This window comes from Cherax quadricarinatus, chromosome 24 (assembly GCF_038502225.1).
Source record: "Cherax quadricarinatus isolate ZL_2023a chromosome 24, ASM3850222v1, whole genome shotgun sequence".
In the NCBI taxonomy this organism is placed as follows: domain Eukaryota; kingdom Metazoa; phylum Arthropoda; class Malacostraca; order Decapoda; family Parastacidae; genus Cherax; species Cherax quadricarinatus.
This window is the reverse complement of record NC_091315.1, coordinates 34,673,183-34,699,996: the sequence shown is the minus strand read 5'-3', so window position 1 is coordinate 34,699,996 and position 26,814 is coordinate 34,673,183. Positions and strand designations below refer to the sequence as shown.

General features: G+C 38.9%; 1 protein-coding gene and 1 long non-coding RNA gene across 2 annotated transcripts in view; both read left to right on the top strand.

The window, feature by feature from the left end:
• LOC128690916 (zinc finger protein 395) overlaps positions 1–16,027 on the top strand; it is a gene marked incomplete in the record, with an annotated part of 245,176 nt that extends 229,149 nt beyond the window's left edge. The window contains 3 exon segments of the mRNA XM_070088489.1: positions 11,404–11,504; positions 15,698–15,810; positions 15,966–16,027. Coding sequence (XP_069944590.1) covers positions 11,404–11,504; positions 15,698–15,810; positions 15,966–16,027 — 276 coding nt within the window.
• Positions 16,028–16,035: 8 nt separating this feature from the next.
• LOC138853172 (uncharacterized) lies at positions 16,036–26,009 on the top strand. The gene is made up of 3 exons (XR_011392383.1): positions 16,036–17,406; positions 22,289–22,365; positions 25,965–26,009. It is a non-coding gene; the product is annotated as an uncharacterized lncRNA (long non-coding RNA).
• The last annotated feature ends 805 nt before the right edge of the window (positions 26,010–26,814 follow it).

The window sequence follows — 26,814 nt, the reverse complement described above, 5'->3', positions numbered from 1 at the left end:
GGGTCAGCGAGTAGCCACAAGTAACAGCCTGGTTGATCAGGCAACATCCTCCTTAGGGCTCGTTGGGAGGGGAGAAGATACCTTTATCCTCTTTCCTTTTGACTCCTACATTCTTATATAGTAATGATATATAAAACCGACACGTAGATAATGGAGACACATGTACAACACTCGAGCATTTTAAATTTGGAGAAGTTTCGCCAATCGGTGGTTTTATCGATCCAGTACTAAGAATTATTCACCAATACTGATCTACTGAAAGCCTTTCAAGGCTGAGAAACTGATTATCTGAAACTGTTACTACATGTCTTCTATTGTCTCCAGTAATTATCTGTTGGACTGATAAAGCCACTGGTTGGCGAAACGTCTCCACATTAAAGATACCCAAGTGTTGCACATGTCACATTCATCGACTACATTCGTGTGTGTTTCACAACAAAAAACCTAAACCCTGTATATATATGCCTGATAAAATAAGACATAAAAAGTGTGTGTGTGTGTGTGTGTGTGTGTGTGTGTACTCACCTATTTGTACTCGCCTATTTGTGGTTGCAGGGGTCGAGTCCTAGCTCCTGGCCCCGCCTCTTCACCGGTTGCTACTAGACCCTCTCTCTCCCCGCTCCATGAGCTTTATCAAACCTCGTGTGTGTGTGTGTGTGTGTGTGTGTGTGTGTGTGTGTGTGTGTGTGTGTGTGGGGCGCTCCTTCACCAGCTTTTTTCATGTACGTGGGCTAAGACAGTCATTTCAGTAATTTCGCAAAGAATCGCTATATCCTCCACAATTGTGCAGAGCCTGACGTCGCATGAAATTCATTACTGTTATAAACAGAAGGAAGTTGACCGATTCTGCAGGAACAAACAGGCTTGGTAGCGACGCCCCTATGAAAATATGATCGATACACAACTTATACCTGTAGAGGGTTTCGGGGGTCAACGACCTCGCGTCCCGGTCTGAGACCAGGCCTCGTAGTGAATCAGGGTTTGATCAACCAGGCTGTTACTGCTGGCCGCACGCAAACTGACGTACGAACCACAACCCAGCTGGTCAGGTACTGACTTTTGGTGCCTGTCCTGTGCCTTCTTGAAGACAGCCAGGGGTCTATTGGTAGTCCCCCTTATGTATGCTGGGAGTGATTTTCGTGTGCAAGTTTGGTACTAATCCCTCTAGGATTTTCCAAATGTATATTATCATGTATATCTCTCGCCTGCGTTCCAGGGAATACAAATCAAGCGACTGGAACCGTTCTCAGTAATTTAGGTGCCTTGTCGTACTTGTGTTCCGTGAAAGTTCTTTGTACACTCTCCAGGTCAGCAATTTCGCCTGTAACGTGGGAAATCGAATACTCATGCGCGCGCGCGCGCGCACACACACACACACACACACACACACACACACACACACACACACACACACACACACACACACACACACACACACACACACACACACACACACACACACACACACACACACACACACACACACAAAAGTAGTAGACTGCAGTACTGGGAAACAGGAAGACGTATAGTGTTGTGTACAACTACTGGAAACTAAAAAATAAACTAACTGAACGCTGGAGGTGGGACACAAGCCTTAGCCCAAGCTTAACTTGCAAATGTATTACTGACACATCCAGGCACGCAATTGTTATTTTCATGAGGGAGTGTTCATTCCTAAAGTTAATCATGTTTAATTCGAAGGTGAATGCAGCTCCCATTTCTTGGATCAAGAGCCCTTAACCAGCATCAAGGCATTCCCGTGAAGGGTTCAAGAGCCCAGACACATTCAAAACAAACGTATCTCAAGATATGCGACCTATTTCTGAATATGCAGCACCAGTATGAAACCCTCACACAAAACACTAGAAGTGAAACTAAAAGTCCAGAGGAGTACATTAACAAGCGCTCGAGTTGAGGAATAAATAGGAAAAATCTGGAAAAAACAAAAGGCAGTATTTCATTAGCAATTTGACACGTGGAAAACATGGAAGACGTATTTTTTATCAAGTGTTAAAATAGGCTTGTTTAAGATAATTTTATGAAACTGTATATTGTGGTATTGGACCGATCATACCTTCTTCAGTTATCTTTTTGTTCATAGAACCATGTATGTTATTATTTGTATAAATGTAAGTTATGACAATCTGTTGTTGTAGCGTAGGTTCCTGCTGGATGAATCGTATTGACCTGTTGGTGCGTCGCAGTAACCTGATGCTGATACTTAAAACCTTTTTACGCAGTAGAATCAGTCTTCGTAATCAATTTCCTTTCGGTGGCGACTCAGAGCTGTGGTAGTTCTTAATAAATGTGGTTATACTTGATTGTGTGAGGGGAAAGAAAGGGGCAAATAGCGCAGACTCAGCAACGTTTGTTGTAAGCTCCAACGAGCTACCCTCAGCTCTGCCACAGCAACACTACGTTCGAGCTGGGCGAAGAAGCCTGGCCTAGCTGTCCCAGCACACAAACATAGCAACAGCAGCGCCCTCTTACCACTTGCACCTGCGTAGTTGTGCACACCCTTTGTGTGCAACAGTACTCTCTCCTCCCTCTGCGTCCCCATCCCTAACTTTAAAAATCCTCTTCGATCCCAGCCACCATCACCCTCAACGAACTCCAGCCAATAGCTCCCCTATCCCAGCAATACCCGTATCTAACCCATGTACTTATCTGTACATTTCCAGTCGCTGCATTTACAAAATGTACATTAATCAGAAAACCCGTAGGATGTTTTTTGTGATATTTTCGTGAATTTTATACTCCTGTACGTAGGATAGGCTGTACTGAGAGATGGTAATTTCCACGCAATAGTAAATCCAGGACAACTGTAGTTGCTTCAAGGAAAGGATAAGTGTGTATGAAAAAAAAGGCGTCTCTGTAGTGACTGCAAGGAAAGAACTGTATTGGCTTCAAGGAAAGGACAACTCTTAAAGTTGGCCACGGACTTAAAACAGTGGGCTTTCACTCCGAATCTCTCAAGAAGACACACCTGTGAAGCAAACCTGGCCCTGGACCTGAGACTGATAAGTTAGGGTATTGTTGTTATAATAGTAAAAAATAGTGAATCATTTTCTCTTTCTTATAATACTGACTGTTCATCTGTACAGTATATCTTTGAGATGTCTGAAGATAAAAACAAGGCTATTATATTTTGGGTGTCTTTGCAGCGCAAATGGATAGGTTGTTTTTATGTGTGAAATTTACCCCATTCGCTTTTCTTTACACGATACATCCAAAATAGTGATTCTAAACACGAATTTCACTAGGAAGTCAAAAAAAAGGAAGGCTTTTTTTTCTGAAGTTCTATGAGGGATATCGTTTTTACCTTTGTGAACATATGTACAGAAGATTGACGCCTCGGCCGTCTTTCAAAGTTCTAGGGACGAGCTGAAGCCACAGGCCTGTTTTCGAAGAGGTAGCCCTGCCTGATTCATCGAAAGTATGTATATGTGTATATATATATATATATATATATATATATATATATATATATATATATATATATATATATATATATATATATATATATATATATATATATATATATATATATATATAATATTATTATAAATTAAAATGGATAACTACTTCAAGTTTACGGCCTTAAATTCGTCTGTTCAGGTTCACGTAGGAAGATTTTGTTTATTTACAAAGAAGCTCGCTGGTGTTCCTGTGAAAATGTTCGCATTGCAAACAAGTGAAGTTCTTAAATCGGTAAGAAAACTTATATTCCTAGTGAATACTTTTTCCCTTATAAAAGTATGTTCTCCAAGTTGTCTCCACTTCGCTGATATCCCTTTGAGAAAAGGACATCTTCGTTTCATACTGAAAGAATTTCAGGCATTTTCTTCTATCTGTTAGAGCCCAGTTTGAAGTCTGTCAGAAATTTAGTCACTTTTGATACTACTGCTGCTCGAGATGGACAATATTAAAGATAATTCTTACATCCTTATTAAATGATTCAAGCGCCCGTAATGTATTTGAAAGAATGTTCTTTTTTAAATGAAAATGGGTGAAACATATCCTTGGGTTACGAAGTTTATTATTCAAAGAGTGCTGCAGTATTCTTTGACTGAAGTGAAAGTGAATTTTTCAATATTTTAATTAGCCAATGTTACAGTCTCGGTTAACCGTAGTTGGGTATCACTCTTAGATGAATGGTTTCTTTTTAATTTTATGAACTTCGTTATCACAAATCTCTTTTATTTCCTCTTCATATTCTGTCAGTATTTCAGATGAATTTGTAAAATTTATGTTGTTACCCTCTTCTGGAAAAAAAAAATATCAAAATATCACCATATGGTTGTGGACGGTGCTTTCTTGACACGGAATTTATGAATGTTTTGACATATAACAAACGCTTGACCAGGTCTTTACTTGTAACACTATCGTTAAATATGTGGCCATTTGTCCTCATCAGCAGCCTTTGCTGTTTGTTTTGTAAAGTATATTATTCATGCAGGTACCACTGCCTATTCAAAACATACTTTTGTAATAGGTAGAAATGAATAGTGTTGCGTTTAATTAAATCATGGCTTTACCAAGATGGCTAAGTTATACCTTGTTCATACTTTTATCAGTTAAAGTGAGAATAGTCAGATCCCTCCAGCTCAGCCACTATTTGCACGCCAGTTAAAGCAGTGCTTTAAAGCGATAGCATATATGCCGCAAGTCAAATTTGAGGATATACACACATTATTTTAAAATAATAAGTGTACACCAAAACAAAAGCAATATTGCACCCCCTTCCCCCAGTTTACTTTTTATATATGTATGTACACTATAATATGAATGCGAACCTGTTGAAGACATTGCACGTGAATGTAGGCAACAGTATTATTGTTACACATCAAAACATGTTATCAATAATAAAGAACATGAGAATATCACTTACTTTTTTTTTGTTTACATCTTTATTCTTATAAGGTATTTCTATTAATAAAACCTTCCTACAAGAGTCTGCAAAGATAATTTGCTGCTAACAAAATATTAGGGATCACATGTTAAGTAGAGGTCCCCTGGTTGCTGCGTTGTTTGTTTACATTGCAGTACCTGAGTTCCCCTTTAAAACTGGACTCATTGTGGAGGCGGGAGGCAGCACCATACTGCTTTCACCAACTTTAATTTACTCCTTAAACCTCCCTAAATTAGAAAACCTAAATAATTTGAGAACGCAGTCTCTTCACATCTTACAATACATCACATAAAATCTCCAGTACTATATAATGGCGAACCTGCTAATGAAGTCTTTTCTTTTTATTTAGTCATCCCACACACATTGGTATATTGGACCTTGTGAGCGGTGGATGTACCCAAAGAAATTTCCTCTCCTTATCGTGTTCTCCAGGAGTCCTCGACACCTCAAAATCCATCGTGCCATCCCTCTGAAATGGGCAGCCATGTGTGTTGAGGGGAGCGGCGGTCCCCTTGGGCAGCGCATGCGCAGGGGCACCTTCTTTGTTCATCCTCTAGCGTGGCGCAAACCTGGCGCCACCGAGGGGAGAGAGAGAGAGAGAGACAGTTTGAAGGGAGGGAAAGGAAGTGTGTGTGTTATATATATATATATATATATATATATATATATATATATATATATATATATATATATATATATATATATATATATATATATATATATGCATGCAGAATACCCACTGTGAAAAAAATAGTAGAATTCCAAGCGCTTTCGTGATTTCTCACATTATCATAGTTCCTTGATAATGTGAGAAATCACGAAAACGTTTTGAATTTTAATATTTTTTCAGTGGTTATTCAGCATATTGTGATATCACCTGTTTACTGTGATCTTATTTGCATGTATATATATATATATATATATATATATATATATATATATATATATATATATATATATATATATATATATATATATATATTGCAAAACAACCACTGTGAAAGAATAGAGAAGTTCCAAGCGCTTTCGTGACTACTCACATTATCAAGGAACAATGAAAGTAAAGCATCAAAGGAAGGTATATAAAGGGGTAGCCCACACCTCACTATCAGATCCCACAACAACGAAACACCTGACGCGAGACAGCAGGCCCGCCGGCCGAACTAGACAGGTCCTTCATACAACCCACCAACAAACTATTCTACCCAAGAAATAAGAAATTTAATTTTTTTTTATTTGTCCAATGTATTATTAAATTCTTCCCAAATTCTATTAATTATAAATGGATTTAATTTATATAAACCAAAGGAAACATTCATATTATTGTCAAAACTGCTTTTTATGAAACAAGATTCAATTACATTCCTATCGACCAGGGACTTGCTTGATACTACTTTCTCAACATTTTGAAAATCAATTGGATGGTTAAAATCTCTTACATGAATAAATAGAGCATTGGAATCTTGTCCAGTTCTAATGCTGTATTTATGTTGTTTTAATCTTAGTTCGAGATTTTTACCAATTTGACCGTAATAAACTTTATTGCAAATTTTACAAGGAATCTTAGACACATCCATCAGCATTTTGGGGGGAATTCTTTATCAAAAGTTTTTTTTACCGTATCAAGATTTTTGAATACAACTTTAATATTAAAAGTCTTAAGAAGAGAAGGCATATCAACCAAGTTTTCATGGTAAGGGAGAACCAACATATTTTTAGTTGAATAAGGCTGGTTGTCCCTTTTTGGATTGTAAAAAGTATTTCTAGCAATTTTAAAAGATTTATCAATTACATTTCTTGGATATTTCAAATCATTACCTATTTCATAAATTTTGGATATTTCCTCATCTATGAACTCTGGACTACAAATTTGAATTTAAATTTAAAATTTACAGAAAACCTACAAATAACTGTTCCTATGTCCACTATTATTCTTTCCATCAAGACAGAGTTAAACTGTCTGTTTTCTCATCAATGTTTTTGAGAGCCTTACGAATTTGTAGTCCAGAGTTCCTAGATGAGGAAATATCCAAAATTTATGAAATAGGTAATGATTTGAAATACCCAAGAAATGTAATTAATAAATCTTTTAAAATTGCTAGAAATACTTTTTACAATCCAAAAAGGGACAACCAGCCTTATTCAACTAAAAATATGTTGGTTCTCCTTTACCATGAAAACTTGGTTGATACGCCTTCTCTTCTTAAGACTTTTAATATTAAAGTTGTATTCAAAAATATTGATACGGTAAAAAAACTTTTGATAAAGAATTTCCCCAAAATGCTGATGGATGTGTCTATAAGATTCCTTGTAAAATTTGCGATGAAGTTTATTACGGTCAAACTGGTAAAAATCTCGAACTAAGATTAAAACAACATAAATATAGCATTAGAACTGGACAAGATTCCAATGCTCTATTTACTCATGTAAGAGATTTTAACCTTCCAATTGATTTTCAAAATGTTGAGAAAGTAGTATCAAGCAAGTCCATGGTCGACAGGAATATAATTGAATCTTGTTTCATAAAAAGCAGTTTTGATAATATGCATATATCCTTTGGTTTATATAAATTAGATCCATTTATAATTAATAGAATTTGGGAAGAATTTAATAATACGTTGGACAAATTATATATATATATATATATATATATATATATATATATATATATATATATATATATATATATATATATATATATATATATATATATATTACATATATATATATTACATATCTCTTCTTACGACACACCTGGCTTACGGAGGAAGAATTCTCCGATGGTTTCCCACTGAGGTAGGGTTTATCAAAAATGAGGAAGCATTCACAGTCATTCAATCCTTCCCTGTTCTGAGAGAAGTGTGCTGACATCGCATTTCACATGACCCTCCGAACTGCAGCATCCTTACCCCTCCTTTAGAGTGCAGGCAAGTGCAACTGTCAAGAAAATGGGTTGGATAACTAGAACCTTCAGAACACGAGATGCCAAGCCACTGATGATACTCTTCGGATCACTAGTTCTCTTTAGGCTGGAGCACTGCTGTGGACTAACGGCTTGCCCATCAAGGTAAGCTAAAGTTGCCGAGCTGTAAAGTGTACAGAGAACTTTCACAGCTGGTATAAGCTCACTCAACCTTCTCAATTACTGGGAGTGCTACGGTAGGCCTACTGTCCCATAAAAGGTGGATTTTGGTACTGAATTCTTGGTATATTTATTGTTCATCTTATGGCTTTTGGGGGAAGATTTAAATTTTTACCCAGTATTGGGTAAACGCGATTTGTAGTGGACAGCATTATCTTGATCATTAGTTTGTTCTGTATTGATAACTGGCAGTTGAAGCTCCTTCCTTAAACAGTAGAAAGAAGTATCATTTGTGTGTTACTAGTAACACATAAATGATACTTTCTTGTACGTTTATAATTATAAATTTCAGTGTGCAACCTCGTTTTCCGGCTGACTTGATTTATATTTGACACTTGAAGGTTAGGACAGTGACAAATTGTACACTGTTGACATACACTGCTTGACATACATACACTGCTAGAGAGTGTACAGAGATCCTTTACTGCATGTATAAGTTCTGTCAAGCACCTTAACAATGGGAACGCTTGGAAGCACTTGACTTGTACTCGTTGGAACGCAGGAGGGAGAGATATAATCTACACTTGGAAAATCTTGGAAGGAATGGTCCCAAATCTGCACACACAAATCACTCCCTACGAAAGTAAAAGACTGGGCAGGCGATGCAAAATCCCCCCAGTTAAAAGTAGGGGCGCCATTGATACACTAAGGGAAAACACCATAAGTGTCCGGGGCCCAAGACTGTTCAACAGCCTCCCATCAAGCATTAGGGGAATTGCCAATAAACCCCTGGCTGCCTTCAAGAGAGCTGGACAGATACCTAGAGTCAGTGCCGGATCAGCCGGGCTGTGGCTCGTACGTTGGACTGCGTGCGGCCAGCAGTAACAGCCTAGTTGATCAGGCCCTGATCCATCGGGAGGTCTGGTCATGGACCGGGCCGCGGGGGCGTTGATCCCCGGAATAACCTCCAGGTAACGAGCCCCTCAAGGAAGGTTCCTTGATGTTGGTGAGGGGCTCTTGATTTAGGGAATTGGATCTGTGCTCCAGTTCCCCGAATTAAGCCTGAATGTCTTCCACATCCCCCCCCCCAGGCGCTGTATAATCCTCCGGGTTTAGCGCTTCCCCTTGATTATAATAATAATAATCCAGGTAACGAGTAATATGGGGTATATAACCTTTATTTACGTAACTTCTACCGATATTGCCCATCCAATCTGGAAGAACTTTTAATATAATATTAATATCTTGTATGTTATGTCTCATCCGGGCAGGTTGTAATATACAAGCCACATTTTGCACAACGATTCAGCTGTAATTACCGATATTGAATGGAAGTTCAAATAAATTGTTAAAAACAAAAATAGGAAACAAAGCAAACTTCAACAAGAGATGAATATAAGGAGGTAAATAGTCTCACCTGGGTAGTCATCTTCACTCAGTCACTGTGGTTGAATTAACACTACATACTTGTTCTGGCAGTTTTAAAGATTGAATTAAGACTACACATAGCTTATCAATTTGTAGCTTGAGCATGAAATAATTTTCTGTAGCATTATTAGTAGGACGTTACAAGGTACGGGAATACATGTATCTCGAGGACATAAGGACGTGCATGGTATGTGCTGAGTGATCACGGACGTGTATATGTTATGACCTGAGTGATCAAGGACGTGTACTCGCCTATTTGTGGTTGCAGGGTCAAGTCTCAGTGCCTTGTGGTCATGCCTCTCAACTTGTTTCCTGCCAGATTCTCTCTCCTAGCCTCGTGGGCCCTATCGTACCTAATCATACAACAGTGTATGAACTTATGAAGCCTACCTCTACTACTTCACTTTCATTCTGCTTATATGACCAAGACTGTATCTTTAACTTCCAGTCCCTCACCTCTCCCCCACCGAATACGAGTTCCGCCTCTCAAATAGCCTATCCCGTCTATCATAGTATGGGAGTATCTGTGTTCACAAAGACGTGATTGCATTTATAACGATTGCTTTATTCCAAGAATATACATTTAAAGTAGTAATAGTATGTTGACATATCTTTTTACAAAGGAAAAGACTCGAGCTATGCATAGCATTTTGGGCAGAGATATGGGGGAGTGGCAATTTTCAGTGTGAGATCAGGAAATAATACACCAAATTCATTGACATTTTTATTGAAAATTAGGTACGAATCCTGTCTGCTGCTCGGTAGGTTCCATGAAGATCGGCTAAGAAATGTGTATAAATTTATTTTTTCTATATAGCAGCACTTTTGTAGAAATAGAAAATGATCTATTGCAAAATTGTGTGCATGACAGTAGGAAGCCTAATTTAATTTGTCATATCAAAACGTTTGGAAAACTGTAGCATTTTAGCCCCCGTTTTTTTTTTTTTAACTGAGAAACAAAATTATAATTAATAAATTAAGTGCCAAATCTGAAAAGATCTCGGAGAAAAATGTGAAATATTTTTTTTAGTATTGTAATATAAGACAATGATCACAGAATATTGTAAAAAAAATCATTAGGATTTATATAAAAATAGTGTAGTTTTTATGGCATAAAGAAAAATAATTTTCTGAGAAAAAATGAAAATTACAAACTCAAGTTTGGACGGTCCTGACTGCCTAGTAGTGGCCACCAGAAGTGTAGAATGATTTATGGAAGCATTATCATGGTTTATAAAACTAATTTTCCAATAAAATGAGTTAAAAAATTAATACAAATAAAAGTACCGAATTTTAGCCAGATTTTTCTGCAGTTTTATTTTTTAAGAGGAGCCATTCATTGTCAGTCTTGCTAGAAGAGTGTTGGCATCATAGGTCAGTTGACCCTATGAACTACAACTTCCTCTTCCTCTTCACTCCCTGGAGTCCTAGAGGTGGGAAGTATAGTGCAGGCACTATACTTCCCACCTCTAGGACTCCAGTCTGTCTAACTGGTTTACCTGAATCCTTTCACAAATGTTACCTTGCTCACACTCCAACTGTACATCATGTCACAAAAACCATTTGCCTCCACTCCGATCTACCACGTTCACACAAGCTTGTTAGACGTGTGTTAGACGTGTGTATATTGTGTGCATCATTGCATAAGCATTGTTTATGTCCAATTAAATAACATTTATCTATATTCTGAAATAAGTACATATTCAGCAATTGTCCATCTGTGCCTGAGTCCTACTCGTAGCTGATGCAGCAAAACCCGTGTGTGAATAACACTAGTGTTCTAATATTGTAGCTGCAGGTTTATCAAATTTTTACAAACATAACACCCCCTGTTTTATGAATGAACCCACTATAATGTGTTTCTTATAAATTATTCTATAAAAATTAACCTTGTAAGGAGTTCAGTTAAAGTACATTGATTTTGCTTTGTTATTATTGTTCATTCTTTGGACATTTATTAATTAGTTTCTCTCTGTCTCAGAGTTCTACTCGCACCATGTTCAAGTGCACCTGGATTGGGTGCCAAGAGATGACTGCTGCTTGTGATGCCATTGAGAGACACATACGTTCCACACACCTTGGGTCAGTGCTTACAAACCTGGTTAATAACATCCTAGTTACTGTTACGTTTCATCTTGACCATAATTCGAGTATAGGGAGAGTTTAAGGCAAGTACATTTTTTCTAACTTCAATAAGTAATGTAAATACGGTATAGTACTTGTTTAATCTCCCCACTAATCAATAGTGATGATAATGTGTGCTCTTTGCTTTTCTTAAAAGCTTTCAGGGGACTGCTACCAGCATCTGAATATGCATCATTGAATGACCAAGGTCACATGACCAACTTTGGTCAAATTTGTTAGATAAGCCATAATCAGTTATTCTGTGTACTGTAATGCATATAATTATGTATTATTGCGTAAGGAGGAAAAAGTTCCCAGCAGTGATTTGGAGAGTGACAGCCGCTTTAAGTGGCAAGTGGTTCACAATTCAGGAAAAAAGATGATAAGGTTAATAGAAAAGATGTGAAGGTAGGAAATCGATTCTCTGCTCTCCAGGACGAGTGTACTTCAGTGGTTAGTGAGGTTAAAGGTACCACTGACACTCCTACTTATCAAGATAAGAATATTCTAATTGTGGGAGATTCTCAGGTAAGATATATGGACTGTGCTTTTTGTAACAGAGATAGAAAGGTCAGACAGGGTGTGCCTCCCAGGAGCTGGCGTTGGTGACATAGTCAGCAGGTTGGATAATATTATGTCAGTCAATGGGAACAAGCCCATTATCTGTCTTAGTGCTGGTCGAAATGACATCGGGAAGGGCAGGAGACAGGAGTTGCTGGATAAGTACAGGTCAGCCATAGATGTAGCCAGGTCTAAGGGAGGTATCCCAATCACATGTAGCATCTTGCCTAGAAGGAGAGTGGGCAATGAATGGATGTCTAGGGCAATTTGTATGAATTGCTGTATAGACAGGTACTGCAAGGAACTTGCAATCCCCTTCACTGATAACTGGGACATATTTTATAGCAAACATGATTATGTATCCAAGGAATGGGGTTCATCTCTCTGGGGCTGGAGTGGTTACATTAGCCAGTTCGATTGAGGGGGTTATTGGTGACATGTCTAGGACTTTAAACTGATAGATTGTAGAGGTATGGGTGTCTGTGGGAAACAATCAGGCTGCAGTACTAGGGTTGAAAACAACAGACATAACCAGGATACCTCAGGGATATGTTTAAAAGACAATATTCAAAATAAAGCTGTTTGTTGATCAGTTGCATTGCCTTTACTAACAGAGATAGTAGAGGGCAACGAGTGACTAGCTACCAAATAGTAGGAGTCTAAGAAATAAGATGGATGAGCTAAGATTACTTGCAAGTGCAGGTAATATAGATATTATTGCTATAACAAAGACCTGGTTCAATTTGAAAGATAGAGATATGCCTTCTGAATGCAACATAAAGGGTTATAAACTATTCCACACTGATAGTCAACAGGAAGGATGGTGGAGGGGCGATGTATGTCAGAGATAATTTAAATTGTTGTGTTAGACAAGATATAAGATTAGAAACATCGGACACAGAATCTGTTTGGCTACAGCTTCTCGAGGGTCGTGAAAGGTTAATTTTGGGTGTGATTTATAGGCCCCCAAACCTTGATAGAGAGTGCAGTAAGCTGCTATGGGATGAAATTCATAAAGCATCCAAATATAAAAATGTTGTGTTAATGGGAGATTTTAACTTGAGATAAACTGATTGGAACAATGTGACAGGAAATCTTGAGTCTAGTGACTTTTTCTTGATACGGTTCAGGATTGCTTTTTAAAACAGTTTGTGACAGAAACAACTAGAGGAAACAACCTGCTTGACTTGGTTCTTGCCAACAAAGAATCACTAATTAATAGTCTTGAGGTTACTGATGAGCTTGGGGAAAGCAATCACAAATCACTTAGTTTCAATATATCATGGAATTACCCAGATAACTGCAATTAAGTCTGTCCCAGACTTCCGCCTGGCCAATTTCATGACACTGAGAAATTACCTGGGTGGGCTAAATTGGGATGACTTGACTGTGGGTCAAGTTGGTGGTGTTGGTTGCCAATATGACGTTTTTCAGAGCATAGTCCTAGCTGCCCAGACAACTTTTATTCCGAGTAGGGAAATTAGATCTAACAAAAATGATCCCAAATGGATGAACAATAGATTAAAACATCTCATTGGTCAAAAGAGAGGCGCATATATAGGCATATCAAAAGAAATCAATATGTTCAATTAGAAATAAAAAAAGGAATAAGAAAAGCAGAAAGGGATTATGAGGCTAAGGTCGCAAGGTATACAGAAGTAAGATTAGGGACAAGATAGGCCCACTTAAGAGTAACTCAGGCAGATCACTGACAGTGATAAGGAAATGTGTGAAGTTTTCAATACTTCCTCTCAGTTTTTACTAAAGAAGATACTAGCGAAATTCCAGAAATAATAAATTATGTAGAACAGGATGATGATAAACTATGCATGATTGGGGTAACTAGTGACGTGGTCCTCGGACAAATAGAGAAATTAAAACCTAACAAATCCCCAGGCCCTGATGAATTGTTTGCAAGGGTTTTAAAGGAATGTAAAGAGGAACTTAACAAACCTGTGGCTAATCTTTTCAGCATATCACTACAAACTGGCATAGTGCCAGATAAGTGTAAAATGGCAAATGTAATGCCTATTTACAAGGCAGGTGACAGGTCCTTAGCTTTGAACTTTAGACCAATAAGCCTTACCTCCTTAGTGGGAAAATTTATAGAATCGATAATTGCCGAGGCAATTTGTAGCCATCTTGAAAGGCATAAATTGATTAATGAATCTCAACACGCTTTTACAAAGGGGCGTTCCTGTCTTACAAATTTACTAACTTTTTTCACTAAGGTATCTGAGGAGGTAGATCATGGTATTCAATATGATACTGTGTAGATGGACTTCAGTAAGGCTTTCGATAGTTCCACATCAGAGGCTATTGAGGAAACTTAAGGCACACAGAATATGAGGAGAAATTGTTTCCTGGGTAGAGGCATGGTTGACAAATAGGCAGCAGAGAGTTTGCATAAATGGGGAGAAATCAGAATGGGGGCACGTTACAAGCAGTGTTCCACAGTGGTCATTGTTAGGCCCCTTGTTGCTCAGTTTATATAAACGACATAGATGAGAGAATAAGTAGCGACAAAAGCAAATTTGCTGATGACGCCAAAATAGGCCGTCCAATTCATTCAAATGAGGACATTAGAGCACTCCAGGATGATTTGAATAGACTGATGTAATGCTCGGAGAAGTGGCAGATGCAGTTTAATATAGACAAATGCAAAGTTCTAAATGTTGGAAAGAATAATAACCATGCCACATATAAACTAAATGTAGATCTTAGTATTACTGATTGCAAAAAGGATTTAAGAGTTCTGGTTAGACATAACCTGAAACCAAGACAACAGTGCATAAGAGTTTGCAATAAAGCTAACAGAATCCTTGGCTTCATATCAAGAAGCATAAATAATAGAAATCCTCAAGTTGTTCTTCAACTCTATATATCTTTGGTTAGGCCTCAGTTAGATTATGCTGCACAGTTCTGGTCACCATATTACAGAATGGATATAAATGCACTGGAAAATGTACAGAGGAGGATGACAAAGTTGATCCCATGTATCAGAAATCTTCCCTATGAGGATAGGCTGAGGGCCCTGAATCTGCACTCTAGAAAGGCGTAGAATTAGGGGGAATGTGATTGAGGTGTATAAATGGAAAACGGGAATGAATAAAGGGAATGTAAATAGCTTGCTAAAAATATCTAGCCTAGACAGGACTTGCAACAATGGTTTTAAGCTGGAAAAATTCAGATTCAGGAAGGATATAGAAAAGCACTGGTTTGGTAAGAGTTGTGGATGATTGGAACAAACTCCCGAGTTCCGTTATAGAAGCTAAGATGTTGTGTAGTTTTAAAAATAGGTTAGATAAATACATGAGTGGGTGTGAGTTGGACTTGACTAGCTGGTGCTACTGGGTCAGATGCTGTGCTCCTTCCTTAAGTGGGTGGGCCATTGGTCTAAGCTGAGGGTTGACAGGCACCTGCCCCACATGGGCCAGTAGGCCTGCTGCAGTGTTTCTTCTTTCTTATGTTCTTATTATAATAGTAACTAAATGTTAAACCCACAAGGGTCATATAGCAATGTACTATAATTATATAGCTTTTTGGGAGATATTCTCTTGTAAATAATTTTCTTCTCTTATTTTCCTTAGGCGTGAAGAAATTAACAGTGATCACAGTGACAGCGACAGTGATGATGATGATCACGAGGAAGAATTTTACTGGACAGAAGTTGAAGTTAATGTAGCTACATGGGTTGATCCTTGTGAGCCTCTGGTTGCCTCCATTACTCCAGCTGTCACACCTGCTCCTCTCACTACTCTTAAGCTAATTACCTCGCCACCTACACCCACATCCAATTCACCCCATGCTGTTGGAATTACATTCCCAACAGTGCCAGTGCAGCAGTCCCAACCTCAGTATATCCATGTCTCTTCGCCACCTACGCTCAGCCATATGGACATGGCACGACCACCACATGAAGGTAGATTTCCTATTTGGTCTTGTGTTTACATAGGTACAAAATTCATGTAACTCGCACCATAACTTGCAACATCTGATAGGGTAGATAGGGGGACAGTGTGGCAGATGTTGCAAATGTATGGAATAGGAGGTAGGTTATTGAAAGCAGTGAAGAGTTTTTACGAGGATAGTGAGGCTCAGGTTATAATATATAGGAGAGAGAGGGAGATTATTTCCTGGTAAAAGTAGGCCTCTGATGGGGTTGTGTGATGTCACCATGGTTGTTCAATATATTTATAGATGGAGTTGTAAGAGAAGTGAGTGTTCGGGTGCTGGCAAGTGGGAGTTGTCACAGTTGCTCTTTGCTGATGACACTGTGCTTTTGGGAGATTCTGAAGAGAAGCTGCAGAGGTTAGTGGATGAGTTTAGTAGGGTTTGTAAAGGAGGAAATTAAAAGTGAATACGTACATGTATACCAAAGAATTAAGGCTAAAAAAATTAGGAAACAAAAGATTGGTTATCAGATTGGAGGGAGAGAGTATGGATTAGGCGAGTGTATTCAGATATTTGGGAGTGGACAGATGGGTCAATGAAAGATGGGGTGAATCATAGAATTGATGAGGGAAAAAAGGCGAGTGGTACACTGAGGAGTCTGTGGAGACAAAGAACTTTATCTATGAGAGCAAAGAGGGAAATGTATGAGAATATAATTATATCAACACTCTTATATTGGTATGAAGCATGAGTGGTTAATGTTGCAATAAAGAGAAGGCTGGAGGCAGGGGAGATATCATGTCTGAGGGCAATGTGTGGTGTGAATATAATGCAGAGAATCCGTAGTTTGGAGATTAGGAGGAGGTGTAGGATTACCAAAACTTTATCCAGAGGGCTGAGGAGGGGTTGTTGAGGTGGTTTGGACATGTAGAAAGGATGGAACAAAATAGAATAATTTAGTGTACAAATATGTAGTGGAGGGAAGGTGTGGTAGGGGTTGGCCTAGGAAAGGTTGGAGGAAGGGGGGTAAAGGTTTTGTGTGCAAGGGGGCTTGGACTTCCAGCAAGCATGCATGAGTACGTTAGGTAAGAGCAAATGGAGACAGATGGTTTTTAGGACATGCTGTTGAAGTGTGAGCAAGGTAACATTTCTGAAGGGATTCAGGGAAACCGGCAGGCCGGACTTGAGTTCTGGAGATGGGAAGTACAGTGCTGGCACTCTGAAGGAGGGGTGTTAATGTTGCAGTTTTATAACTGTAGTGTAAACATGCCTCTGGTAGGACAGTGATGTAGTGAATGATGATGAAAGTTTTTCTTTTTCAGGCCACCCTGCCTTGGTGGGAAGCGGCCTATGTGTTAATAAAAAAAAAAAAAATCTGTAGATAATGAACTGGACTGAATTTCAGGTGACTAACTAAATTGATAGCATTATTTCACTCACAAATGCTAGGATTTGTAGGCGGACATCAACCAAATCTTTCAGTGGGCTGCAGAAAACAATATGAAGTTCAACGATGAGAAATTTCAATTACTCAGATATGGTAAACATGAGGAAATTAAATCTTCATCAGAGTACAAAACAAATTCTGGCCACAAAATAGAGCGAAACACCAACGTCAAAGACCTGGGAGTGATTATGTCGGAGGATCTCACCTTCAAGGACCATAACATTGTATCAATCGCATCTGCTAGAAAAATGACAGGATGGATAATGAGAACCTTCAAAACTAGGGAGGCCAAGCCCATGATGACACTCTTCAGGTCACTTGTTCTATCTAGGCTGGAATATTGCTGCACTCTAACAGCACCTTTCAAGGCAGGTGAAATTGCCGACCTAGAAAATGTACAGAGAACTTTCACGGCGCGCATAACGGAGATAAAACACCTCAATTACTGGGAGCGCTTGAGGTTTCTAAACCTGTATTCCCTGGAACGCAGGAGGGAGAGATACATGATTATATACACCTGGAAAATCCTAGAGGGACTAGTACCGAACTTGCACACGAAAATCACTCACTACGAAAGCAAAAGACTTGGCAGACGATGCACCATCCCCCCAATGAAAAGCAGGGGTGTCACTAGCACGTTAAGAGACCATACAATAAGTGTCAGGGGACCGAGACTGTTCAACTGCCTCCCAGCACACATAAGGGGGATTACCAACAGACCCCTGGCAGTCTTCAAGCTGGCACTGGACAAGCACCTAAAGGCAGTTCCTGATCAGCCGGGCTGTGGCTCGTACGTTGGTTTGCGTGCAGCCAGCAGCAACAGCCTGGTTGATCAGGCGCTGATCCACCAGGAGGCCTGGTCACAGACCGGGCCGCGGGGGCGTTGACCCCCGAAACTCTCTCCAGGTAAACTCCAGGTAAACTATAGTGTATGTCTTATGAAGCACTTTATTGTTCCAGTTTTGCACTTTTAACTTTGTGATGACAGTATTATTTTTTATAATTATACTGGATTATTATTATTATTGTTGTATTTATGGAAACCCAGCACTGAACCTGTAAGAGTTATTCAGCACTGAGAGAAAAGGGAAGAGATGTTGGAGGAGAGGTGTTGAAGAATACTGCAGTAAGGATTTTGGGGAGAGGGGAGCTCAGTTGCTGTAACAGATCAGTGGTGTCTGTTAAGAAATTAGTATAGCGAGTGTATTTAAAGATGGGACATCAGAGAGGAGGGCAGACAAAGTTGAGTGAATGTAACTCACTATGAAATATTACACATGATTTACTGTAGTATTTTAAAATGTTAATGCAACTATTGGCATAGCACCATGGATAATGTGTGTATCTATTGGTCAGTTAGATTTTAGCATTATTATCTGGTTAGGAAGTGGATGAGCAGCCATGTGGATACACTTTAGCCTTACAATTAGCTAAGAAAAACCACCTCAGAAAACCCAGTGAAGGACTTGTTTTTAATCTGTCCTTTTCACAAAACTGTCTTTGCAATATTAATTACTCAAAAATCACCTTTTAAGAGCTGCAGTGGAGTGTGAAGTACAGTTATCCTGCTGATTGTGCAGTTGTTTTATATTTAAATTTTTAATGCATGACTTAATAACTTTGAAATCTGAGTTTTTGGAAGTTAGCAAATGAAGAGTATTCAAGTGATATAAATTTGAATTTTGAACCCTAATACTGTGCTACAGCACTAATGTAATAAACACATTGCATATGCTGTAGACTGCAGGTAATGAAATAAACCTTACAAATACAAAATTTATTTCTTTGCAAGTGTGTGATTTACATTTTATAAAGTGTTGTTAAATACAAAGAAAGCCACTAACATGCTGGGGCATTTTGGGCAGACTAATCCTAATACTGTACTTACAGACTACTTAAACTAGACATAGGTTATAGTGGTAAATTTTAATTATTCATCATTTTTCTTTATTACTAAAGTGAGATAGCCCAAAAAATTTATAATTAATAAGATTTATAGTTCTAGGTAGTAGGTTGGTAGACGGCAACCGCCCAGGGAGGTACTGCCGTCCTGCCAGCGAGTGTAAAACAGAAGCCTGTAATTGTTTTACATGATGGTAGGATTGCGGGTGTCTTTTTATTCTGTCTCATACACATGCAAGATTTCAGGTACGTCTTGCTACTTCTGCTCACACTTAGGTCACACTACACATACATGTACAAACATATATATACACACCCCTCTGGGTTTTCTTCTATTTTCTTTTTAGTTCTTGTTCTTGTTTATTTCCTCTTACCTTCATGGGGAAGTGGAACAGAATTCTTCCTCCATAAGCCATGCGTGTTGTAAGAGGCGACTAAAATGCCGGGAGCAAGGGGATAGTAACCTCTTCTCCTGTATATATTACTAAATGTAAAAGGAGAAACTTTCGTTTTTCCTTTTGGGCCACCCCGCCTCGGTGGGATACAGCCAGTGTGTTGAAAGAAAGAGAAGATTTATAGTAGTGAGGTAACACAAAACAAATAACGGTACAGTGGAACCTCGGTTTTTGTGACTAATTTGTTCCAGAAAGTCTAACGAAAGCCAAATCCAACGAAAACTGAAGCAATATTTGCCATAAGAAATTATGTAAATCTAATTAATCCATTCCAGACACCCAAAAATATTAACAAAAAATACATTTAATAGAGAATAACTATAGTTTTACATACAGAAAACAATGAGAAATAAATATAAATGACTAATGAAATGGATAAATGAACATTTAACATCACCTTTGCCTTTATTGAAGACTCTTGTTGGCATATGGAAGATGGAGGGGAAAGGGAGGAGGAGAGATTATTGTATGGAGGGGGAATCCCCCCTCCATAAGGACTCTGGGTATCAAGGCCCTCTCTGGGTTTACTCACCTTCTTTGTCTTACTGGCACTAGGACCAGCTTGAGTCACTGGACCCGTCGCACAAAAAAAATCTGTCCAGAGAGGTATGTTTCTGGCGTCTCTCTAAGATTTGCCTAAAATGGGACAAGGTATTGTCATTGAACATGTTGCAGACACGGCTTGCAACAGCTTTGTTAGGGTGATATTTCTCCACAAAACTTTGCAGCTCATTCCACTTTGTACACGTCCTTTGCGAGATCCGCATGCAACTGCCTTGTCTTTTCACAAATTATTGCCTCGCAACACTATCTCCCGCTGTTTTTTGTTGATCCACACGAACTACTACTACTCAACGTCTTCGATTGCTTGCAATCTGTTTTGTTAGCACATTACCCCTTTTGCAACATCAGCTCTCTTGATTTCTTTTTTCTTTGCCAGGATGGTACTGATTGTTGATGCGGACTTCCCATACATCCTGGCAAGATTGACCACGCGTACACCACTTTCTTACTTTGCTATGAGTTCTTCTTGAATTTTATCATATTTCCTGCCTTCTTTATCAAAGGGCTGGCACTCAGAACTTTCTTTGGCCTCAAGGTGGCGTATTTAGCAGTTGCATTCAATAAACGAGCACAAAAAACAATGGATTATTACGAAATGTTTTGGATGAATATGCGGGGTAATGCTCACTCAATGAGAAACAAAGCCAGACTGAATCAGAACACACGGGATGCTTTGTGTGGGCATGGGCAGGCGGATGCGTTTGGTAATGGCAGACCATTGTTAGCTCTACAAAAACTAAGTGGATGTACGTAAACTGGGACAAGATTTCAATGAAAAAAAAGTCGTCAAAAACTGAATCCTATGAAAACCAAGGCATACGAAAACGGAGGTTCCACTGTATTACAATTAGTACAACTTACAATGTTACAACAGTACAGTTTTAAGTGTGCATTAATGTTTTAAACTGATAAAGCAGTTGTAAATTTTTGTGGATTTTTTTTGTCATTTCAGTCTGGTTGAATGATTTAGTATAGTGTTAGTAAGGTTAATTTGGGGAGATGAGATCATTTTTAAGTACAGCCCTAAATTGATTTGCAGGCATGGGATCTTTTGCTGGTTAGGCAGTGAATTCCAGATCTTAGGGCCCTTTCTGTGCATTGCATTTTTACATAGGGTGAGACAGACAAAAGGAATGTTGAAATGTTTTGTGCCTTGTGTTGTGCCTGTGTGTTCTGTTGTAGCTATCAGAGAGACGTTTGAGAGGAGGGTTTATACTAAAGTTTAATGTCCTGTATAATATATATAGTAGGCACAATAATATCAGTGTATATTTTGTATAAGTAAGTAAGTTCAATCTCTTGAAGAGTGGTATGGTGTGTTGTCTGGCGCAGGAGTTGATCATTTGCATAGCAGCTTTTTGTTGGGTTATTAATGGTTTAAGGTGATTGGTTGTGGTTGATCCCCAAGCACAAATACCATAGATGAGGTAAGGGTAAATTAGAAAGTAGTATAGTGTAAAGTAGTGCCATTTGGGGTGCTTAGTACCATATCTTGGAAAGGATGCCTACTGTTTTGGATACATATTTTCTTCGATATATGTTGGATGTGGGTCTGAAATGTGAGGTTGCAGTCAAGATGAATACCTAAAAATTTACCCTCAGTGTGTCATGTAATGGGGAGCCATTAATCAATATGTTAAGTTGTCATATTTGTAAAGCATTGTCATATTAACTGTTTAAGTACAGTGTTGCATTGGAATTACAGTACTTTACAGTATTTACTGACAGCAACCACTTTTAGTAACCATGTTGGGGATGGGAATCTCGTGCTTCTCCCGTTTCAAGTGCTTCAGTGGATAGACTTTCCTATATTAAATCTTTTTCTTTCTAGGAAAAGAAATGTATTATTCTTGTATGTCTCATTGACTCTTATGCCACCTATAAATCTAACTAGTTTGACTAACAAAATATTCTTACAGATCCAAGATACAAACAGCATTTGGGAGGGCAATCTGCAAACCTCTCCAGCTCTTGGCCTCGCAGCTCTACTTATCTGGTGAGTAAAAAACAAATAATTAAAGTTTTGTACAAAGAATAGCTTTTGAAAATTCCTTTTATGAAAAAAAAAAAATACTGTAGACTGGTGTACTGTAATAATTCTTCAGTAGGGGAAAGTACTAAATCTGTATGGGTTACATAGTGCCTGGGGAATGGGGAGCATTCAAATTTTAAGAAGTCCAGCTCCTTGGGTCAAGACCATTTTGCCAACATCAATACACCTCCATTGTGAGGTGAATTATTGAACCTTTCCACTGTCACAAACCCCAAAATTAAAAGTGTTGACAGTATCTTGCTTTTTAAGCAAGATTTTTCTTCAGACAAAAAAAAAAAAAAAAAAAAAAAAAATTGTGGTTGTAATAAAGATAAAAAACAATGTTTCCATCAGTACTTACCAAGGTGTGAAGTTTAAGGTCATTGACCTGCTGACAGCAACATCAGTGGTTGCTGCTTGTTCCTTATACAGTGGAACTTCGGTTTTCATATGCCCTAGTTTTCGTAGAATTCGGTGTTCAACAACTTTTTTTGTCAAAATTTTGTCAGTTTTCATACATCCGCTTGGTTTTCATAGTTGAAAATGGTCTATACCAAACGCATCTGCATGACTTAGCCAATAATCCATTGTTTTTTGTGCTTGTTTATTGAGTGCCACTGCTAAATAAACCACCATGGGGCCAAAGAAAGTTCAGAGTGCCAGCCCTTTGATAAAGGTGAGAAACGATAGAATTCAAGAAAGAACTCGTAGCAAAGTACGAATGTGGCATATGCGTGTTTGTATGCTATGTAACGTGTTTCTTATATAATTTTGAGGAAAATATCATAGATGGATTAATGAAAATACAGTGGACCCCCGCTTAACAATCGCCTCCCAATGCGACCAATTATGTATGTGCGTTTGTACGTGTATGTTTGGGGGTCTGAAATGGACTAATCTACTTCACAATATTTCTTATGGGAACAAATTCGGTCAGTACTGGCACCTGAACATACTTCTGGAATGAAAAAATATCGTTAACTTGGGGTCCACTGTATCTATATTAACATAAAATAAGACATTTAATGTCCCCAAGAATGATTATTTTTAGTATTACGTAATGTTTTCCCTCCGCCTGGCAACCACACCTCCATAGCATATAAACATAGCATGTTTATATGCCGGGCAGAGGGAAAACATTACATTTTCTCTGGTCCAGCACCAGAGAAAACGTGTATGAATCTGTGTTTGGCCTAGTCACTCCTGCTTTTGTTTACAATTCTCGGCATGAATTATTCATTACTTCTCCCTTCGTTTATGATGGCATCTAAAGGTAGTTGTTTGAAACTGATTAAATTCAGTGAACAAGGTATGTCGATGGTAATATGGCTCAGCGTTGGGCTCTGTCTGAACTTTTAATGGCCCCTGCCCTTGGGCTCGCCGTCCCAACCGCTCGGTGGACGTTGCACTGACTCGCCTTCGAGTCGGGCACTCGCGACTGGCGGCTCATCTGTACTGCCTGTGGTGTCCCTCACAGCCTGAGACGGGGAACACTTCCTGCTGTGGTGCCCACATTATCACTCTGCACGGACTCCTCTCCATGTGGCCTTGCGCACGCTTGGGGTGCACACTTTCACTCTACCAGTCCTCAACGGGGAGGGGTTTCGCCCTCTGGACACCGTCAGGAGATATTGGCCTGTACCTGCTCCTTCCTGCTGACTTCAGGGCGTATCAGAGACATATGATACATAGTTATTAGTCAAGACATTCTTCCACTTTGGTCGATATCCCCCTCTCCTAGCACTGGACGGCCGGGCTCGATATGGCGTATGCTGTCAGTGGCCCTGAAACCCAACAGAAGATGATATGGCTCAGGGTTGCAGATGGGCTACACCTACCTACACTGACTTCCTACACACAGATACTACTCTCCTCTCGTCCAACATTAAGACGAATTAATTGGATTTACGTTATTTCTTTTGGGAAGTGTTACTTCAGTTTTCGTAGGATTCGGTTTTCATCAGACTTTTTCGAACAGGTTAATCACAAAGACCGAGGTTCCACTGTATTTTATTATCTTTTACACTTTATTCTGGGGTTCTTATTTTTTTTTTATCTTTTCCAGTAACTGTTGTGGCTTATGAAACCCAGATTATGTATAGTGTACATATGGCAACCCATTGTATGCAACATAATACCTGCATTAAGATTGTCATCTAACAGTAAATTGTTACGAAACATTTATACACAACACTGTAAACAGACATATATCCAGATGCTACATACTACTGTTCTATCATAAGTACATGTTCTTAGAACTGTTGCAGTGTGTGAAAGTCCCTGAGACACACCTCCATACACAGCAGTGTTTTACTTTCTTGACACACAGAATGCATGTCCTTGAGCTTTGAGCAGGATGTGTCATTAGGAAGCAATCACCAGACTTCAAACTGGAGGGTATTTGGTGATTGGGACAGTGGCTCATGTGTTGTGGACTGGCATTTAAAGTTCAGTGACATTGTTCTACAGGGTACAGTTGAGTTGGATTCCACTGTGTGTCATCACATTGATGGGGATTGGGCACAAAATGTGCATCAACTTCCCAATCCCAGATGGGTGGTTGATTGGTGATTGGTGGTTGCTGGATATTTGCAGCTGGTTGTAATAGTGGTGATTGTGTGAGAGTGATGGATATGGCCTGGGGTTCCTTGGGGTGCAGTGTGTAAAGCATGGCTCTTAGCCAGGGCTGGGACTGGTGCTGTCCTCTTCCCTTCCCCACCAGCCACTACCACATGTGACACTGACGTTCCATGACATACAATGTCCCTTTGAGATAGCAATGGGTCCACTACCAGACTGTGTGCAGCACCATATATAATGATGCTTCACAGGTTAATAATTTTCATTACTATCACTAGATTGGTCATCAGTTGATGGGAAATCAGAGTCCACATCACTGTCATTACTACTTGCATCTGTCCCAAGCCATGGGAGAATATGAGCATTCACTTATTGTGTGGTAAATGTATTCCAGATGAACTAACTCCAGAGGTGGATGGCTGTCAGTCATCAAGGTTTTCAGTGGTATATTTGGTATCTTGAGTGTCACTTTTGGTCACTAAATGGTCCAAACTAAAGAACTCATCCTTGGTTCCATAATCCTCATTGTTGCAGCTGTCTCTGGGAAATAATACATAATGAATTCACCTGGGAGTAAGGCCTTTGTGTCCATTTGACATAGTGAACAATGACATACTAAGCTGGCATTTCCACAATGTGCTGTGGTGGCCCCAATTTTTTTATTATGCACACTGACTATGCAGACCTGTTCTATCATCGCTAGGCCTACCAGGCCTTTAACATCGAATTTTAGGCAGCTAGAATTTATGCATAGCTCTACATAAGCAAAGCTGATATCAGTAACGTAGATCTATGGACGAGATAATGAAAGGGTTAAAAACATTTTAATAGTTGTTGATTAATAATCTTGTTAAGTAGCAAAGAGAAATAAATTGAAGTAAGGAATTACATGTTTTCAGGGCCAATGTGCTGAGAATCTCAAATTTATATTTCATGAAAGTTACCATGTTAGTACTTTACAGTATACCATACTTATTTTGCAGGGATCTGGACGTGGCAAAATACGAGTGAGTTCTTCTCCAAAAGCATCACCTGGCAGAGGGAAAAGAAATGGGGAAAGTCGCAAGTGCCGCAAAGTGTATGGCATGGAGCAGCGTGACCTCTGGTGCACACAGTGCAAATGGAAAAAGGCCTGCAGTCGCTTTGGGGAGTGAAGGACCTCACAGTCCTCCACATGACAGGTGTGCTGGACTGCAATTTAAAAAAAAAATTACATAGGTACAATCAGTGCTTATACAATCCTGAAAAAGAGATCACAAGATTTGGGGGGCAAAAAACATACGAATCCTCAGAACACTGTGAGAGTGTGAAGTGATAATAAATATTGATCATCACTATCAGTAAGTGTTGCCATAACTGTTTCTCTCAAGTGTGCACTGCAGCATGTAATATAAGTGTTAAGGGTGATGATTCTTTAAAGGTTACACCTTGCTTAATATTACATAGCATAGGTACACCAATAGCTCAATACAGTTGGTTGGTTACTATCAGATATTTCCTTGTCTTTTATAGTAAACTGAATGAAAAGAAATAATGAACTGGCTTGAACTGTCTCCCCCAATTCCCAAGGATCTGTATATCACTGCCCCATTGTTGAATGTGATTTGCAGTAAGTTGAAAAGTTGTTGAAATGGTAATTGATTTAAGTGTGAACTCTGCTGTGATATAAAACAAAGTGGTAGGAACACATTGATTCATTCATCCAACTTTTAAATTAAAAGCTGGTGAACATCTCATAAAATTTCAAATTAAAAAGAAAAATGTGGAAATGAAGAAACCATTTATAGTGAAAGCATTTGTAACATTCTAGCGAAGAAAGGCTTCCAGATCTCC